We start from the raw sequence: 20,255 nt of genomic DNA on the forward strand, positions 1-20,255 counted from the left end.
GCGGCAGGAGAGGTCTGCGCGCCATGCGGGACCCTCCTCTGGTGGCCAGGGAGCAGCCAGGAATCGAACCGGCGCCGCAGAGGTCACCGGCAGCTTCGCAACCCAGCGCTCAACCGCTGCGCCACCAGGGAGGCCCAAAGCAGGCTACCTCTTGATTTAACAGAAGCACCTTTCAAAGGAAGAAAATACTGAGCACAAGAATAACCAAGCTTCTAATTCAAACTAGTATGTGCCCTTCCACTAAACCAAATAGTTTTAATTCCTGCCACCCCTCATTCCTCTCCTTGACCTAGTCATCAAAACTTCTGATTGGGGGCCTCCCTGGTGGTGTAGGGGGTTGAGCACAGTGTTATGAAGCTGTCCGAAACCTCTGCAGCGCAGTTTTGATCCCGGCCGGCCAGGGAGATACCCACATGGTGCAGCAGACCTTTCCTGTCTCACCCGCTGCTCCTCTCAGCAGTGTATTTCAGTTAATCTGCCTGTTCTGTTCCCCACTCTGTCTCTGGTGAATCCTCTCAACCTCCTGCACACCTGGCCTGTACCCCAGCTCTTGTATGCATAAATAAATAAATCTTTAAAAAAAAAAAACTTCAACTTCTGATTGGAAATATGTGTGTGCCTTGGAAATGCTAAAAATAATGAAGCTTATTTTTTAAGATATAAGTCTATCTAACATGAGTAATATAGAGTATTGTTTTTATGTATCAATATTAGCTTTGTTCATACAGAACCACTGCTGATTTCTTATGGTAAATTGATCATGGATTTAATAATTTTAGAGTTACTTTTTAAATGATGGCAAGGATTTCACATAATATTTGCCATTATTTATATAAATGCATTTGTCCAGAACATAATTAATTCTTCAACTAGATTAAAATTTTCTATGGGTGGACATGTGTCTCTTTACTATCCAGATTCTATCTCTGTGTTCCCAGTGTTTAGTAAATGGGTAGCTAATAGCCCATGAATGTTCATGGTTCTCTAACCCCTACTTTATAAGACCTACTTTACGAGAAACTCAGGATATCCTGGGATTAGATAGAAAGAAAACATGTCAGCCATGGTTAAAGCTATTTCTGTTTGCACTATACTCGCCTGAGTACTTAGAGTCCTTTTAGAGAGAGCAGAGTCAGTCCTCTCCTGTATAATATATGGGATAAATGCCACAAGATAAATCTCTCAGACTGTTAGAGTGTGTAAATCAATGTCCCAGACATCACTCAATTCTACAATAGAATTGACCTACCATAGAGTCTTGTCAGTGACATACAACATCACCCACATTCACTGATTTGTAGGATTTTATGTACTGATAAAATGAGATCTGAATGAATGTATTATAAATCACCCTGACTGCTGTGATATAAAATTATTCCACTATGTGGTTCTTTTTGTACTGAAAATTAGTGCTGGTACCATTAAACTCAACATAACATTAGCAAATGACCGGGTGATCTTTACTTCAACCATAATAATTTAGATTAAAACATCTTTATTTTCTTTACCTGAGCCCCATATTTTGTACCTTTGCCATCTATTCCTGACTTCAAAATTTATATTTTACTGATTTTTTTTCCTCCTCTGTTCTTTCAGGTCTCCCAGAATCGGTGAAATTCCACTTCACAGGTGAAGACTTTGATCTCAATTTTATTAGAAAATGGAATTTTTCCTTTCATAATGCATCATTTTTTTTTGTTTCCTTCATTATTATTACCTATATTCTAAAAATTACCTATAAGCTTCACAAAATAAGTTTCTTTTAAAAAAAGCCCATGATTAGGTAAATGGTAATAGTTAACTTTGTACCCACAGAAACTACAATTCACCAAGGAAATCAAATGCTAATGTTGTTTAAGCCCCATTTCAACTTGTCCTAATATCAAAGAAAAAGCAATAATAGCTGTTAAGATCTTTCACTCAGGATCTAGACTGCTTGGGTCAACCAGCTCTGGGAAATTTTCTTAACCTCTCTGTGCCTGAAAGGACATAATAAATGATCATTAAATATATGTAAAGTTCCCACTACAATTGTGGCACATAATCATCCCTATGTGACAGCTAATGAGTAGTAGTCATGTATAATCTTGTATAAAGCCTTTCATTGAATGCCTTGCTGCTGAGAAATAGATGCTTCAACCCAGAAAGTGAGTCAAAGCTCTGTGTAGAAATCCACAGAATCCTTGGTTCATAGTGCATAGCTCATAGTGCATAGTGTTCGTGTTGAGTTGTGTGAGCTCCTGTAGAACTTTGTGATTGGTCCCTTATCGGTAGTATTGTGTGCAAATTTTTTCCCCAATCAGTAGCATGTCTGTTTTGGTTAATGTCTCTTTTACCATACAGAAGCTTTTTAATTTGATGTAGTCCCAGCTGTTCATATTTTCTTTCACTTTCTTTGCTTTGGGGGATGTGTCTTTAAAGATGTTACTGAGATCTATGACATGTAGTGTTTTGCCTATATTTTCTTCTATATATTTTACTGTTTTAGGTCTTATGTCAAACCATTTTGAATTGGTTTTTGTGCATAATGAGAGGTAGTAGTCTAGCTTCATTTTTTTGCATGTAGCAGTCCAGTTTTCCCAGCAGCATTTATTGAACAAACTGTGCTTGAGAACCTGGATTTTAATACGAGTTTCTGAATCTGAGTCTGGGATGGTTAGTTTAGTCTGATCTGTATGTGTTTCATTTAAGAAAAACAAGTATCATGGTAGCGTGTCAATTTAGTTTCTAAACCTCAGCTTGAAAGGGTGAAGGGGTTAACAATTAACTTTTCCAGGGCTTTAAGTTAAATGATCCTTGAATCTATTCTACAAAGTCAAGGAAATTGACATTAAATGGAATAATAAATTAATTTATTTTGTTTCTGCCCTAGGTTCATTTTGTTATTGAGTGATTTTTTTTTAAATTGTTTTAAATACTTTTTAAAGAACAATTTTTAGGTATACAATAGAATTTAGAAGAAAGTACACTCCCATGTATACAGAGCCTCTACCATTATCAACATCATTCACTGGAATGGTACATTTTTTAACCAAGGGTAAATACACATTGACACATCCTTAATCACCCAAAGTCCATAGTTTATTTTAGAGTTCATTCTTGATGTACATTCTGTGGGTTTTAATAAGTGCATAGTGACATATATCCATCATTATGTCACACAGAGGATTTTTCACTGTTCTAAAAGCACTCTGTGCTCTGCCTATTCGTCTCCTGTACACCCTCCTATCTTTGGCAATCTTTTTATTGTCTTCCATAGTTTTGCATTTTCCAGAATGTCAGCAGTTGAAGTCACACAGTATGCAGACTTTTCATATTGGCTTATTTTAGTTAGTAATATGCGTTTAAATTCCCCCATGTCTTTTCATAGCTTGATAACTCATTTCTTTTTAGTGTGGAATTATATTCCATTGTCTCGCAGTACCACAAATTATACATTCACCCACTGAAGGACATCTTGGTTGCTACCAAGTTTTGGACAATTATGAATAAAGCTACTATAGACATCTGTGTACAGGTTTTTGTGTGAACATAAATTTTCAGCTCCTTTAGGTGAATATCAAGGAGTGCAGTTGCTGTATTACCTGGTAAGAATGTATTTTGTTTTGTAAGAAACAGCTATAATGTGTTTCAATGAGGCTGAAGCATTTTGCATTCCTGCCAGCAGTGTATGAGAGTTCCTTTTGTTCCACATCTTCACTGGCATTTGGTGTTGTCAGTATTCCAGATTTTGGCCATTCTAATTCATGCCTATTGGTACCTATTTATAGTTTTAATATTCACTTCCCAGCAAATATATGATGAGGAACGTCTCTTTATACATTTGTTTGTCATCTGTGGCATCTTCTTTGTTGACATATGTATTAAGATCTTTGAACTATTTTTAAATCAGGTTGTTTTCTTATTGTTGAGTTTTAAGAGTTCTTTGTACATTCAGGATAATAATCTTTTATCAAATGTTCCTTCTGCAAATATTTTCTCCCAGTTTGTTTCTTGTCCTCTCATTCTTTTCACATTAATTTTCGCAGAGCAGAAATATTTAATTTTAGGGGCCCTACCTGGTGGTGCAAGGGGTTAAGTCTCAGCACTATGAAGTTATGGGCAGCCACTGAAGCACAAGTTTGGTTCCCATCCAGGGAGCTGACCCACATGGCACAGCAGACCTCTCCTGTCTCACCCATTGCTCCCCTAAGCAGTGTATTTCAGTCAATCTGCCTGTTCTGCTCCCCACTCTGGGTCTGGTGAATCCTCTCCCCCTCCCAGCTCTTGTATGAATAAATAAATATTTTTTAAAGTATTTAATTTTAATGAAGCCTAGCTTTTCAATTCTTTCTTTCATGGATGAGGTCTCTGGTGTTGTATATAAAAAGAGATCTCCATGCCTAAGGTCATCTAGGTTTTCTCCTATGTTATCTTCTAGTTTTGCATTTTATACTTAACTCTGTTATCCATTTTGAGTTAATTTTCATAAAGAGTATAAAGTGACATAATTTTTTAAGACCAAGTTTTGAAATCTTGTAGGAAGGAAACCATCTCCTTTAGTCTTAGGAGAGAAGATTTTGAATTGGGCAGAAGAGATAGCAGCAAGTCTAGGTCCTGACATTAACCCATAGAGAGAGGAAAAACAGCTCATTTGGTCAATTAACTAAGATGAGAAGGAAATCTAATAGTCCTGACCTGATTGCTTCCAGACAAGTACAGATGCTCTTTAAAATCTGGCCATATCCTTTAGAGCTATTCTCAAGAAAAAAGCACATCTAAAACCTTGATACAATCATTGCTAGGAGTCAGTTGTTTAAGTAGAGGTCAGATTTCTACAGACTTATTAAGTGCAGAAGAAAATGAAGAAAGAAACCAGTTTCTTGTTACCAACCCAAATGCAAGCATATCATAACATTTAAAATAATCTCTGGCACAATTCCTCCATAGTCACTATGGATAAACACATTGATAATGTTGGCGGTGCCAGTATCCCTCTGAGCCTTGCTTAGAGGGTTAGAGGAGAAAAGCTGTATTAAGATATGGAAAATAGAAATAAGATTCAATGACCATATAGTTCTGCTTTCATTTTCCTCAGGTGATGACTTAGATATCAGATAATATAGGGAAATAAAACCTTAAGATCATGGATTTGTTCACAAAAGTGTCTTCCATTTATCGCACAATGTATAATGACTAGGTAAAAAATGGATCTACTTACAAAGAGACGCTATTAGAGACATTTATTTGAATATTTTCTGTCCTTTTAAAAATTCCTTTGCAAGGAAATATGCATTCAAAAGAGATTTCTAGAAAGAACATATTTCCTTATTGGAAGAATGAAATAAAAAAAAAATCCCAAAAATAAAAGCCTTTACCAGCATCATCTAAGAATATATATCACTTTCCTCTGCACTAACATTTGTTAGTATCACCTTCTTCTGAAGCTGGTTTCTTAGAACTTTGTTGTTATGGTCCTTTAGCCTTCTTGTTACCTAGCAGAAAAAGCCTTGTTAGAATAGCTCATGGAACTTACTTGCTTGCTTATTTTTCCCATTTGTAACCATCTCCTCAAATTGTTAAGATAATCTAAAAAACTTTTGGCTATGCATTTATAGAAACAGCCTGAAGATGACCAGACTCCAAGTTGATTTGTGTGTGTGTATTTGTGTGTATGTATTTTCCTTTCTAGTTTCGGATGGAGAGCACACAAGTCCAGAAATGGTCCTCACCATTCACTTACTTCCCATCGATCAGCACCTGCCAGTGTTCCAGGTCACAGCTCCACTGCTTGAGGTCAGCCCAGGAGGCAGCACTTCTATAGGTAAGAACTGGAATCCTGAAAGAAACATGGCTTTGGTTATGGAACCATATTTCAGCAACAGTCCCTGCTCAAACCTTTTGATGATAACAAAAAAAGCAGTGACCTCCTCTTCCAGAAGTTGCATGTATTCTCATCTATATCCTTCTTCTTGCCCATTTCCATGCAAATAGAAGCAGCACAGAGAAAGGGAAATAAACCCTTCAGAGGCCAATGCTCAGTGATGGAATACAACACAGAATTTATTTTCCAGTCTCCAGAAGTTTGATTTGTTGCCATCACTAAAATATAAAATAACAGCAGAGAGGAGACTAGAGGGGAGCGGGTTGCAATGACTTCTCTTGTTTTCTATTTAGAAAATAAAGTAACAGGAAAAATGAAAGATCACAATGACCTTCAAAAGTTGTGAAAAGTTAGAGTTGGCCAAGTTATTTCATATATGATTTTATTTACCCCATTAATATATTTACTTTTTAGAAATTGATTCTTTTATCAAGGATATTTTAAGATCAAATAATGAATGCAGGGATTTTTTATTATGTGTGCTCTCTAACAGACTTATCTAATTTTCACATATGGTTGTTGGCCTAGAACTAATTACCATACCTACTAATAAACAAGTCATTCCCACTCTCCTTTTTACTTCTGTGATGGCCAGAGCAGCCATTCTGAAAATAACTTGGCTTTTCTGTGCATTTAGAAAAAGAGGGTAAGAAACAATGAGAAGGAAAAACTATTTCTGGGAGTATTTTCTGGAAGAAAACCTACCCTAGCAGGTCAGGACTGTCCTATATGTCCTCATTTGTATGGAAGAAGAAAAGTGTTCTGAATTCAGAACTACCTACTCATAAATTAATTTTTGGAAAAATCTACTTGCCATTCGGAAATTGACTGTGTTAGCAGTTTTCACTCTTACAGTTAATGGAAATTAAACAATGCTTTCTTGTAACCATCAGATTACTCAGATGTGGCTTCCAGCCTGATCTGTGGCTTTAATGTATATAGACTTTAAAGTTTTTTGTGTGGACATCTCACTGTGCTTTATTCTCTGGAATGCAGGACTTCAGTTGATAGTGAGAGATACTGACACACCCCCTGAAGAACTCTTCTTTGAGCTTCGCAAACCTCCACAGCATGGTGTGCTGCTGAAGTACTCAGGCCAATTTCAAGGACCCCTGGCTGCAGGTAGCTGTTTACTCTGCTTGGAGGACTTTTTGTTCCATAGCCAGTGTTTTATGTGTCTCAGATAAGAAGTACCTTTGTGGGACAAACTATGAGGAGATGCTTAGGAAGGAAAAAATTTTCATATTGAGTTCATTCTTTTTCTGGCCTAGTACTCATGCCCCAAATCAGTGAAACTGTTTTCCTCAAGTTGTAGGTGAAATGGGTTGATTTCTGGAGCTTAGAGTAAATGTGATTAGTTTATGGAGATGAAATTGTCTTACTTACCTTGGTATGTGAATTTTCACTATATTTTTAGCACTACAACTCTGATCGTGTGAATGATGTGTTATCTTTATCCATAAAAAAGCAACACAGGGCCTCCCCTGGTGGCGCAGCAGTTGAGTGCTGGGCTGCAAATCTGCCCACAGCCTCTGCAGCGCCGGTTTGATCCCCGGCCACCGGGGAGGGTCCCACATGGCGTGCAGATCTCTCCTGCTGCCCGCTGCTCCCCTCAGCAGTGTATTTCATCTGTCTGCCTGTTCTGTTCCCCACTCTGGCTCTGGTGAATTCTCTCACCCTCCCGCGCTTCTGACTATACCCAGTGCTTGTATAAATAAATAAATCTTTAAAAAAAAAATAAAATTAAAAAAGCAACAATTTAAGTAGCATATATGCCATGAAACGGTGTAGTAATATGACCCAATTTCCAAAATATTATTTATTGCCTTTTCTTCACTTATAAAGAATAATATGCTTTGATTGATTTGAAAGTACAGAAAAGCACAAACAATACAAGTAAATCTAATTTTTTAACAGTCTGCCCTTGTATATCAAAGTGAATGTTATCTTTTTCAAAGTCATCACCTTGGGAATTTGCTTATTCCTACAATGTTTACTTTCTCAAAACCTTAACACATGTGATAATGATTCTTCTGAATATTCCTGCAAGGGGAGGGGAGAAAACTTTCCCCATGAAGGTAGACCAAATTTGTACTAACAAGCAGTAAGCACTTGGGAATCACAAAGGCAGAATTTTTTTTAAATTACTGAAAAAATAAGTCATTAAATACCTCTCTAGCTTCATAAAGAAACTAATATTGGAGTATAGAAATCATAGCCCAGATTTCTTAACTTTATACTACTCTATATTTTTGTAATTAATACATAAGACATAAAAATATTTGTAAAATATTGCTTTTATTACTTTTTAAGGTGTAATACCTATAGTACCTATAAATCATAATAAAACAGTGTGGAAAGAGAAAGCTTAGAAGATAAATACAGAAAATAAATATTTAAATCTCGAGTTATATAACATCAATTATTAGAATCAAAGATCTGTCAAGAAATAGAGTTGAATATGTGATCTGAGAAGAAAAATCTTCAGTTGTGCCCTGTGAAATTATTGGGAACATGGCACTGAGAAGAATTTCTCATAAAAAGTATTCCATTACTAAACAAACATTAATATTATATATTAGAGATTCTAAAATTCTAACTCCTTCAGTTTAAAGTTTTTCATTTAAATTCTCACTTCCCCAAACTTGTCTGACCTTGAAACTATTTCACACATTTGTCAAATCGACCGTGAATTAGTACTCTAAACTCATAGAGTTTGGCTTTCTAACTTTAAGTATATATTTCAGTTTTTATATTTTTTAATTAAAAAAAATCCTCATACTCCCAATTAAAACTCTGTAGAGGCTCATCTAACATAGTTTATTTTCTTCACTTTTTTCAAAAAAACTTTCATTATCCATGTTATCCAAAATGATTGCTGTAAAGAATAGAGACTTCTTTCTTTCTCTAGAACTGGGTGATAAGTGGATTTTAGACAGGGCAGATTTGGGGTCAATATGATTTAACTTTAAAAATAATTAGAATTATTTCCAACAAAATGAGTTACCTTGTAAAACAATGAGCCTCCCCTCTTGAGAATTATTAAAAGATTAGCAGAACTACCCTTTTTTAAGGATGTTGTAAAGGGACTCTTATATTGGGTGGATGGTCAGACTAATTAGCTTCAAACTTCATGAGTTTATGATCCTATAAGTACTTTGAAATCCTGAGAACAAAGATGTTACATAAAGGAAAAGCATTATTCCCAGAAGTAATTTGGTTTTGCAATTTGTGTTATTGTGAAAGGTGACACTTTCACATATGCAGATATTGAGAAAAATGTTCTCCAGTATCTACACGATGGCTCCTCTGCCCAAGAAGACAGCATGGAGATCTCTGTCACAGATGGCTTTTCAGTGACTACGGTGGAAGTGGGAGTAACAGTGTTGCTGACAGAGAGCCCAGGACCTCGGCTGGCTGGGGGCGCCTCTCTGAGCATTTCTGTCGCCAGTAAAAGCACTGCTGTAATCACGAGGTCACACCTGGCTTACATTGTAAGTCCTTACGCTCACCTCTTGTTCCCCACAGCACCCTCTGACTGGGCTAACTAGAAAACAATGTCAGTGTCATGACTGAATATTTGAGGTGTCAGGTACATGACCACGTAAAGAACTTTTTCTCTCAACTTGTTAATAGTTCTACTCTTAGGAGTACTTACATTTCTCTGTTCTGGTTCCTCCCAGTATCTCAAGAAAAGACCAGTCAATGAACAAAACTTTAATAAAATGTGATGAACTTGTAAAGGGACAAGTGGTTGTCAATGAGATGCCACGCCCATTTCAGAAAAACACAACTCCCCATTTTTTAAGCCCATCCATTATATTTTGAATGGGAATTTTAGGGAAAGAGCATTGTAGAAGAACTTACCTGATCAATGACTAATAGATAATGGTATTTTATGGCCCACTGAGAGAAAGCCCACTTTTTCACAGCTTTTGTCTCAAGTCCAGCTCTAGACAGAATGCTGGCAACCTGCTTCAGCAGGACCTCCCTGCCAGATTTCTTAGGCTCCAAGAGAAGCAGTGGCTTAGGGGAGCAAAGGTAGAATCAAGGATTCTGGGTGGTTTGTTTGTTGTTGTTTTTCCCATCTGGTCCTAGCTTGTTAAATTGTGCTGGTTAATTAAACTCATCTTCCTTTGATTCTGTTTTTCAGGATAATGAAGATAATTAATTTTATTTTTCAGTTATTTATGTTTTAAACAGATTTTGAACTCTCAAAATGTAATCATGAATAGTTTTAACAAATGTTTTAAAACAAGGATGATTATTTGAATGGAAATCACATTTTTCCTTTACTAATCTTAAAATTCCAGCCAATGATCTGTCCTTTTTAAAAAATGCTATGTGGTTTTAAGTAGTGCTTTTCTGGGCAAAAGAATCTGGCTATAAAATCTAGTTCTGAATAGTAGCATGTAAGATAAAGCATTGGTCTGGGAACAATCGCTTCAATTGCTTTAGCACAGATTTTTTCCCTCAAATTGTCTTTTCTTAAATTATGGGGAACTCTATTCTATCCTGATTCTACTCATGGGTCTAGTATAGCTTCAGAACAGCTCTGATTTTGTTTTATTAATTGATAGGTGATTTTTACCATGGGTTATGGTCTTTTGAATCTTATGAAACTCATGAATTCATAAAAATGTATGAATACAGATTTAATCAATAGATCACCAAGGCTTGAAAAATGTTTGACAGGCCAAAATAGCACTCCAGGAGCAGTTCCTGCCCATTAACTGCATATTATAAGCTGCATATCAAAATGCAAGCCCATTGGCAACTGAACAGGTATTTTCAAAAATTGATTGAATGTGAATTTACTCACTAGAGCAGAAAGACTCCAAAAGAACTATTCTTGCCTTTTAAATACATAGCATATTTAAAGACTTAGCTATGTTATATACTGACTTTCTCTGAGAATTGTAGAAACGAATTTGTACTTAATTTCATGCAGAAAATTTTTCAGACTTGCACACTTAGTGAGTTTGCAGTGAACATCCAGAAAAGTTGAAAAAGTCATCTGAAATGAAGCAGAGTATAAAGGGATAGGAACTAGTGAGCCTATTCTCCATTAGAGTTTCATTAACCACACAGAAGTGACATCATGTTGGGAGAAACAAAGGGCAAAAATGGGAGTCTATGAAATGTACTTCTTAATGATAGTTTTCTAGGTGCACTTTGCCATCCACTGCCAGTAAACAAGCAGGGTAAGGATGGTATGGGTTTTTTGGTGGGAATGGATGGGGTTTTTTTTTAAGATTTATTTATTTATATAAGAATGGGGTACAGGCCAGAGTTGCGGGAGGGTGAGAGAATTCATCAGAGACAGAGCAGGAAGCAGAACAGGCAGATCTACTGAAATGCACTGCTGAGGGAGCAGGGGGCAAGACAGGAGAGGTCTGCTGCGCCATGTGGGTATCTCCCTGGCCGGCCAGGAATTGAACCTGCACTGCAGAGGCTGCGGATAGCTTCACAGCGCTGTGCTCAACCCACTGCACCCTGGGGGAGGCCCTGGAATGGATGGATTTTAATCCAAGCTCACCACTCACTTACCAACGTAGTAACTTTTTGCAAATTACCCCAACTCAGTTCATCTTATATTTTTCTTCTCTGTAATTTGGTAAGGATGGTAAGAGATTTATCTCAAGAAGCTGATAATGTTCTATGTATCAGCCAAAAATTTATCAATTCAAAATATTAAAGAATAAATGTAACAAAACTTGTGTAACTTATAGGGAAATTTGATGTTATGACTGAATCTTAAGAAAATCTGAGCGTATCGCTTGACTAATTATTGGCCATAAAAGGAAAATTAACAAGGAGACAGATAGATGATCAACAAACAATAGCATTACTCTACATAATCAAAAATAGCCAGTAAGTTTAATTATGAAAATGATACCAGTTATAACAGCATTACAAAAACCATGTCCATTTGAACTAAATGTAATAAAAATTAGGCAATACTTCAGTAGGGAAAATTATAGTACTTAATTGAGAGACTTTTTAAAAGAAGGCAATAAGTGGGGAGCCTCCTTGGTGGTACAGGGATTAAAGTCTCAGCACCATTAAGCTATCATCAGCCACTGCTGCATGAGTTTGATCCCCAGCCAGGAAGCTACCCACATGGTGCAGCAGACCTCTCCTGTCTTGCCCGCTACTCCCCTCAGAAGTGTATTTCAGTAGATCCCCCTGTTCTGTTCCCTACTCTGTCTCTGGTGATTCCTCTCACGCCAGGCACCTCTGGCCTGTACCCCAGCTCTTGTATGCATAAATAAATAAAATAAATATTATTTTTTAAAAGAAGACAATAACTGACAAGGTATGACATATTCATGAATAGAAAAATTTCTTGTTTAAAAAATATCAGTTCTCCCTCAAAGTGATCTTTCTACTTAGTTAAGTTGCAATCAAAAGCCCAATGGACATTTTATGGGGTTTGATAAGCTGATTGTATGATATATAATGAAGAACAAAGGACCAAATTCTAAAAAAGAATGATAGTTGGGCAGGGCTATCAGATATCAGGATTTTTTTCTTTAATAAACCTACTCTAATTAAAATAGTATAGCACAGAAACATACTAGAGAGTCCAGAAGCAGACCCATACATGGAACTGTAATATAAAATAGACATAACAAGTCAGATCAGTAAAAACAGAAGGAACTATTTAAAGCATGCATTTGCAAAAAAATATTATTAGAAAAGAATTTACGTCACTACCCCATAACTTTCACAGATATTTTCTTCAGACAAATGAAGTACTGTACTTCATAAGTCATAAGTAAAAAATTTGTAATTCTCTGTAGGATATTGGTGAATATTTCTATAATATTGGGAATGGGAAGAATTTCTTTAACAGAAGCAAAAAATGCTAATGATAAAATATCCATAAATTCGATTCTATGAAAATTAAAATTATCTCTTCCAAAACACAACATAAATACAGAGAAGATGAAATTGGAAAAACATATTTGCAACATACATAAGCAAAAATAATAAACAAAAACATAAAGAACTCCACAGATCAAGAAGAAAAAAGTAATCCTACTGAAAAATGAGTAAGAATCATTTGCAGGAACTTCTAAAAAGGAATCCATACAGCAATAAATTTGAGAAAATCAAATTTATTTGAGAGCACTTTATATGAGGAAAAAAATTCACCTTTTTAGTAATCAGGGAAAGCAAACTAAGACTATACAGGTCTTCCTCAACTTACAGTTGGGTTGGGATAAACTGAAATTATAAATTGAAAATACTGTTAAGTCCAAAATGCTTTTAATACTTATAACCTGTCAAACATCATAACTTAGCCTAGCCCACCTTAAATGTGCTCAGAATATTTAATTAGCCTGAAAATGGACAAAATCATTTTAACACCAAGCTTACTTTATAATAAGGTATTGAATATTGTGTGTAATTTGTTGAGTAATGTACTGAAAGTAGAAAAGTCTCTAGAGACTTGGTCCTTTACGTGACTGACTGGGGGCTGTGGTTCACTGTCAACACCTACCATCATGACAGAGTATGGTACTGCATATCATTAGCCAGGAAAAGATCAAAATTGTAAGCACAGTTTCTACTGAGTGCATATCATTTTTGCACCATTATAAAGTCAGAAAATAGTAAGTCAAACCATCATAAATTGGGGACTGTATACTATTTTCACTTGGCAGAATTATTATCTAAAAACATCAAGTGTTGGAGAGGAAATGGATCTACAGAAGGTTCTTTGCTACTGGAAATTTAAACTATAACAACCACTTTGGGAAAGAATTGATATTGTTTTATGAGGATGACTATTCATACGTCTTTTTAAAAAAAGATTTATTTATGCATGTAAGAACTGGGGTACAGGCCAGAAGTGGGGGCTGAGGGGATTCACGAGATACAGAGTGAGAAGCAGAGCAGGCAGATCTACTGAAATACACTGCTGAGGGGAGCAGCAGATAAGACAGGAGAGGTCTGCTGTACCATGTGGGTCAGCTCCCAGGTCAGCTCCCTGGCCTGGCCAGGTATCAAACAAGTGCTGCAGTGGCTGCAGATAGCTTCATAGTTCTGAGATTTAACCCTTGTGCCATCAGGGAGGCCCTATTCATATGTCTTAATCTTTCCCCTCCTAGATTCCAACCTAAGAGGAATTTTCATATATACACCAAAGGATATGCCCGAGAATATTAACATACTATTTTGTCCTTACTATTTGTAATAGCAAAAATATTGAAATGAGTCAAAAGCCCATCAACAGACTAATAGACATACTAATAGACTAATAGACTAATTTGTGACATACCTTATGAAATATTACAGAACATTAAAAACAAATGACCTATAGCTACACACAATATAGATGCATCTTAGTAGTCTACTAATGAGTAAAAAAAAAAAAAATAAGTAAATAAATCCCAGAAGAGTAGAATCTAACTCCCTTTTCATAACTTTTGAAAAAGAACTTTTGCATACACACACACACTTGTATAAATGTGTGTATATATGTGTTATATATATGTGTGTGTGTGTGTGTATATTTTGTATTAAAATATAAACTTTGTCAAGAGTTTCAAGGACCTGAGAAACAAGTTCCAGAGTAAGGTCCAGTAATAAACAAAAGGAGCACATAGGTAAACGTGAATTAGCAAAGCTCTAGTACTCTTGTTGGGCAGTGGGTCCAAGATATATAAATTATAAATAGAATATGAATTAATTCAAAAGGGATAAGGAGGTCTTTGAGGAATAAAGTTACATGAGAACAAGGTTTCTATTCTTAGGTTTTTTGTGCACCCACAATATCTTGGATATCCCAAATAGGAATTTTCTTTCAATTATGTCAGGGAATTTTCAGGGGGAAAAAAAAGTTGTTTTCACCCTTTTTGAAACCCAGCTGTCATTTGAAACTTAAACCATTATAATAAGATATGCCTGACTTGAAATAGCATTTCATTGGCAAATTTCAGTGGCAGTGTGGAATTTACAAGCTGTCTATTCTAACCCCAAACCAGGAACTCTACCCTTGAATATCACCATCTTAGAAGAGCTGTCTTTTTGGATTCTCTCACAGAGTAGATGAGTAGTAGATGAGTAGAAAGAAATCTTTCTGCAGTCTTTTCATATTGCATTTGCTAACCCATCTGGAAAAAAATAGAGAAAACTTTAAAGTATATTTTAGGGGAAATTTTCTGAAGTTTTTCAGCTTCTGTGAGTTTGAGTTGCTTTCCTTTCTAGTTAAATGACATGAGGAAATATGGAAAATCCTGTGATCTTGCATTGAAACGCAGAAGGACCAACTTAAAAAGTGCCCTGGGGATAGAAATGTTAACCAATTAAAACCTGCTGTCCGCAGGCCACCAGGCTAATGGTGCTCACATTCCTGATCCTCTACCTATCTGTACAGCAAGCTGTGATTATTTGCATTTGAAAGTGCAAATCTAATTTTTACATCACAACATTTTTTTCCATTGTTGCTGTGATAAAGTATAAAGTACCCCCAACTACACTAAAAAGGTGAATGTCTCAGGGAAACTCCCCAACATGATGTCACCTATCTCCTATGTATTTCAAAAAATACCCTTCGAGAAAAAGGAACTGGCTCATTAAGACATTCAATTATTGTCTTTCCAGAAACACAGTCTGTAGAGATGAGTTGTTTACCCTCATGATCATGTGACTCAGTGGGAGAGGGCTCCCAGAAAGCCAACCATATTTTTCAAGAAATAATGTAGAAGGAATGGGAAGTGGTCTTTGCTAAAACTGGGCATACTGAGTATTGAGCACCCAATGTAAGGTTTCCTAAATTCTTCTCTTAAACTGAAATGTTATCATGTTGAATATCATTTGAAGTGAGTCACTAAACAAACAAAAAAACCTTCCATTTTTTAATTTCATACAGTTATCATTGTATTTTGTGTTAGAATGAAATTACATCTGATTCTAAAGAGCAAACCATCCTTAGAAATTCTACAAGAAATCTACATTTGTGTTCATAGAAAGATGACTCCTATAGCTGATCATGTTTTCTTCACTAGATGCTTGTAGTCAAAACAAAACCTTTGTGGCCTGTTTCATGATGCTTGGGCATCTCTTTGTTTTATGCCACGTACCTAAAGTACACTTTCCCACTCTTATCTTGAGCTGCTCTTGAAAGAAGACATTATCAAAAAGACCTTTTAGAAGGAATAAGTACAGGGATTTTCATGCAGTTTGAAAGGGTGTTCCATTATCACAAAGGGAAAGAGACTTCAAAAAGCAGGAAAAGATGCCCCCTAGATGTTTAATTACTACAAGTACTTATTTTTGCACATGTGCATTCATATCTTGCCTCATACTTTCCTGATTAGGATGATTCTTCCCCCGACCCAGAGATATGGATTCAGTTAAGTTCTCTGCCCATGTATGGTACTCTCTTAAGAGCTACAGGATCTGAGGTGGAAGAATTCTCAGAAACTTCCAATTTTACGATGGAAGATATCAACAAGAAGAAAATTCGGTATGTAACCACTTTGTATTATTGACAGGACTTTAAAAATCATATTAAAATATCTAAGCAACTAACCAGTAGTTCCTTAGAAAGAACATATTGTTTTTGGCCCCCTTTTAAAACAAAGGTATTGCCATCTTCCTGGCTTGTCTGTGAAATCTCATTCATTTGATTCTTCTTTTGGCTTCCACAGGTACTCAGCTGCGTTTGAGACCGAAGGTCCGCTGGTTACTGATAACTTCCAGTTTTCTGTCTCTGACATGGACCATAACCATCTGGACAATCAGATGTTCACCATCATGATCACTCCAGCCAAGAATCCACCTCCAGTTATTGCTTTTGCTGACCTTATCACGGTAAACAGTTCTCAGATCAATCAACAGTGCCTGGTGAGAGAGTTGCAATCTATGACCATATAAGTAAAGGGTTTCTATCTAAATTGACTGCCAAGTTCTTCTGCCAAAATATCTAGGCTATAGTATCATGGTTTTTAACCAGGAATCCTGCAAAAATTGTATCAATAACTATATGCAGGAGAGAAATCATATCATTAGTGAGTTTGCCCATGTTATATATGTTGCTAGACTTAAAAATTAAATGTGTACTTTGTATACATGCTAGATGTATATAGTACTGGGAGTAAATTAGAAATGGAATATATATTTTTGTAGAGTTTATAATCTAATATTGTAGCAACTAAAACATGAAGAAATGGATGGTATCCCCGACTGAATCCTTACATTAAATTGATTGCAACTTCTAAATATTGACAGTTCAATGGAACAAGGAGGGTGGGGGTACATCATGAATCCTGATCACTGCAGTTGCCCAGATCCAAGTTCAAGTGCTAACTCTGCCCTTACTGCCTGAATGATCTCGGGTCACTTAGGCAATCTTTCTTTCTTTCTTTCTTTCTTTTTTTTAAAGATTTATTTATTTATTTATACAAGCACTGGGTACAGTAAGAAGCATGGGAGGGTGAGAGAATTCACCAGAGCCAGAGCAGGGAGCAGAGCAGGCAGAAGGACCGAAGTACACTGCTGAGGGGAGCAGCGGGCGGCAGGAGAGGTCTGCGCGCCATGTGGGACCCTCCTTTGGTGGCCGGGGAGCAGCCGGGGATCGAACCGGCGCTGCAGAGGCTGCGGGCAGCTTCGCAACCCAGCGCTCAACCGCTGTGCCACCAGGGAGGCCCTAGGCAATCTCTCTTAGCCTCAGTGTCCTCAACCTTAAAATAAGACTATACCTGTTACATAGGTATTGTGTATCTGATAATTAATAAAATAGCATAACCCTCACCTCTCCAGTGCAGTGCTGGGATGTGGTGGGGATTCTTTAAAAGTTAATTGACTTTCCTCGTCCTACCCTGTATATACAACATATTGCTGAAAACTCAGTATCTGGTTTATTAAGTGATTGAAAATTCTTAAAACTGGTGTGTTTTTAAATAATGTTAATATTTTCATTTCCACTTCTTGGGGAAGCTACTTAGACCTCCTTCATTCCCAATAGCAAGAAAACCTCCTTCATTGTAACTTGTGTTATAGATCTTCCTACTTTTAGCAAGAACTGTTCAGAGTGCAATTGTTTGGTCACACCCAGCAGGCAAGCAAGAAACACCAAGCTCAGGTTGCAGAGTTAGCACACAAAACAGGGCCCTCAAGGGGATAGTTGGTTGGAGTAACTGCCTTTCACTTATACTGATTTATTTTCTTACTTGACATTAAGATAAGCAGTAGCTTTCAGGTATCGTGAGCCCTTTCTTCCTGCACACCTATAAATATGTACTCAAAGGGCGTCAAATGGAACACTGTAGGACAGGGCAGCTCTGACAGTATCCAAGGGAGAACTGGATGGATCAGTCTCTAGCTGCAGGCTTCTGAATGTTGATTCCGAAGGAAGGCAGCCATCCTGTCAGCAGCTGAGCCAAGGAGGATGATTAGAATGGGGCAGAGCTGCTTTATAACCTGATCCATCATTGAAGGAGGCACAACTTTGAAGGGAGTTACCGAGTCTGAGTGTAGCTCTGAGAGGTGCTGAAAGATTGCTTGGTTTCAGCAGCTTGCACATTCCTCATTCCATCTGGAGAGGATCTGCCTCCTTCAAGAAGTAGAATTGGTGCGGGAAGGTCACCCAGGCGGCACTTTCCAATTCAGTTCTTTTTACTGCTGTTATGTGCAACCGCCCAAGGACTCTCTCCATTCTTTTCTTTCTCAGGTTGATGAGGGAGGGAGAGCCCCTCTCTCATTTCACCATTTCTTTGCTGCTGATGATCATGACAACCTCCAGGAAGATGCTGTCATTAAACTCAGTGCTCTGCCCAAATACGGCTGCATCGAGAACACAGGCACAGGTACCCATAGCAGCTTTGCTAGAGAATTATTCCAGACAGGAATGTAGCTCCAGAGAGGGGAGGGAGGGAACTGCCATGAATTCAATCTGGAGATGGAAAACTCTCAAAGAGTGGAAGCATTTCAAAGCAATGGCAGGAGGGAAAGTAACATTCACTGAACTAAAATTTACTAAGCATTTTCTGCATACTCAACAATTTTTTAAGTACTAGGACCTTATCAGTAAACAGAACCAACAGAACCCCCTACCTACATGGTGCTTTTGAGCCTGATTGGGAGAGACAGGTAAGAAACCTAATTAATGAGAAACTTATGTAAGCTGTTAGGAGGGAAGTTATTGCTGTGGAAAAAAATAGGACAAGGTAAGGGGATTTGGAGTGCCTGCCAGGGCAGGAGGAGCTGTGGATTGCCCTCAGGATTGAGTGTCAAGGCAATAAGAATGCTCGTCCTTTCACTGGGGGGCAGCTGCAGTTTAGCTGTAGCACGGCTTATGTCTCAGCTCCTTCTCAGGATATGACATGAATTGAAATGCATGCTTGTCTGTCTGTGGCCCTCTCTTCGACATCCCTCCCCCTCCACCATCTGCCTGGACCCGCTGCCCTTGGTGGTTATCACAGAGAAAGAGAAGCGAGAAGGTGTGTATCGTCCACAGGCCCCCTGAGACCACGGTGACTGGCAGTTGAGACAGTTCCTGGCAGGCTGCTGTGCTGCTGCCTCTGCAGTGAGATTTCTGAGTGCCAAAGTTTGTTCTAATTGGCATGCAGCTCCCACCTCCCACTGAGAGGCCAGTGACTGACAGTGTCTGTGGCAGCATGGTGCCTGGGATTTGGGCCCCATTATGGGAAACTCATTTAGCAGTGGTCATGATTCCTTGTCAAAAATTGTCTTTTCCTCGTCTTGTGGGTCTTCCTCGGTGTTAACGCTGAGATGCGTTGATTGCTAAATTCGATTTATCTCAACAAATGTTTATGTTGGACACATTGGATGTAAAGACGAATATGACACTTCCCCTGCTTGGAATGGAAGACAGATATCAAGACTGATAAATTACAATAAGTAAAATTCCAAGACAGGGAAAGTACATAGGACAAAACACTTTTGCCCAGGAAAGGGGGAAGTCTGAGGAAGTGACATTTGAGTTGGAACTTGAAGGGTTGGTGGGAGTTTCTGGGCAGAGAGAGAGGAGCAAGGGCAAAAGTAGGAAATAAGGAGATCTTTCGCATGGCCTTCTCTACTCTCCATGTGGTCTTAGTAAGCCTTCCTAACATGGGGCTATGTTAACCGAGAATGCATCTAGGCGCCTATTTCCCTGGTCCAGAAGTCAAATTTTCTGACAAACCTCAGTCTCTCTAAAAAGTGGTTCTCAGACTGTACATATGCATAAAATTAACCTCCAAGCTTGTGAAAACACTTCCCTAGGCAGCACCCCAGAGTTCCTGCTTGAGGAAGTTGGGGAGACTTCTGCATTTGCATTTGACACTGGCCATTTCTGTCAGTCCAAGGATCACATCTGGAAAACCAGTCCTCTACAGCATTCCTATGAACTAGAAATAAGAAAAATACATTCAACAGG

At 37.6% G+C, this 20,255-nt stretch overlaps 1 protein-coding gene across 2 annotated transcripts in view; it reads left to right on the forward strand.

The window, feature by feature from the left end:
• Positions 1-20,255, forward strand: part of FRAS1 (Fraser extracellular matrix complex subunit 1) — a 445,491-nt gene that overhangs the window by 341,057 nt on the left and 84,179 nt on the right. For both annotated transcript variants that reach the window (XM_054687966.1, XM_037530712.2), the window contains exons 35-41: positions 1,597-1,629; positions 5,672-5,803; positions 6,860-6,985; positions 9,110-9,357; positions 16,195-16,343; positions 16,528-16,690; positions 18,549-18,684. In XM_054687966.1, the coding sequence (XP_054543941.1) occupies positions 1,597-1,629; positions 5,672-5,803; positions 6,860-6,985; positions 9,110-9,357; positions 16,195-16,343; positions 16,528-16,690; positions 18,549-18,684 (987 nt within the window). The remainder of the gene's footprint in view (positions 1-1,596; positions 1,630-5,671; positions 5,804-6,859; positions 6,986-9,109; positions 9,358-16,194; positions 16,344-16,527; positions 16,691-18,548; positions 18,685-20,255) is intronic.

The sequence above is a fragment of the Talpa occidentalis genome, unplaced genomic scaffold, assembly GCF_014898055.3.
Source record: "Talpa occidentalis isolate TD23 unplaced genomic scaffold, MPIMG_talOcc4v2.1 talOcc4.6, whole genome shotgun sequence".
NCBI lineage: Eukaryota > Metazoa > Chordata > Mammalia > Eulipotyphla > Talpidae > Talpa > Talpa occidentalis.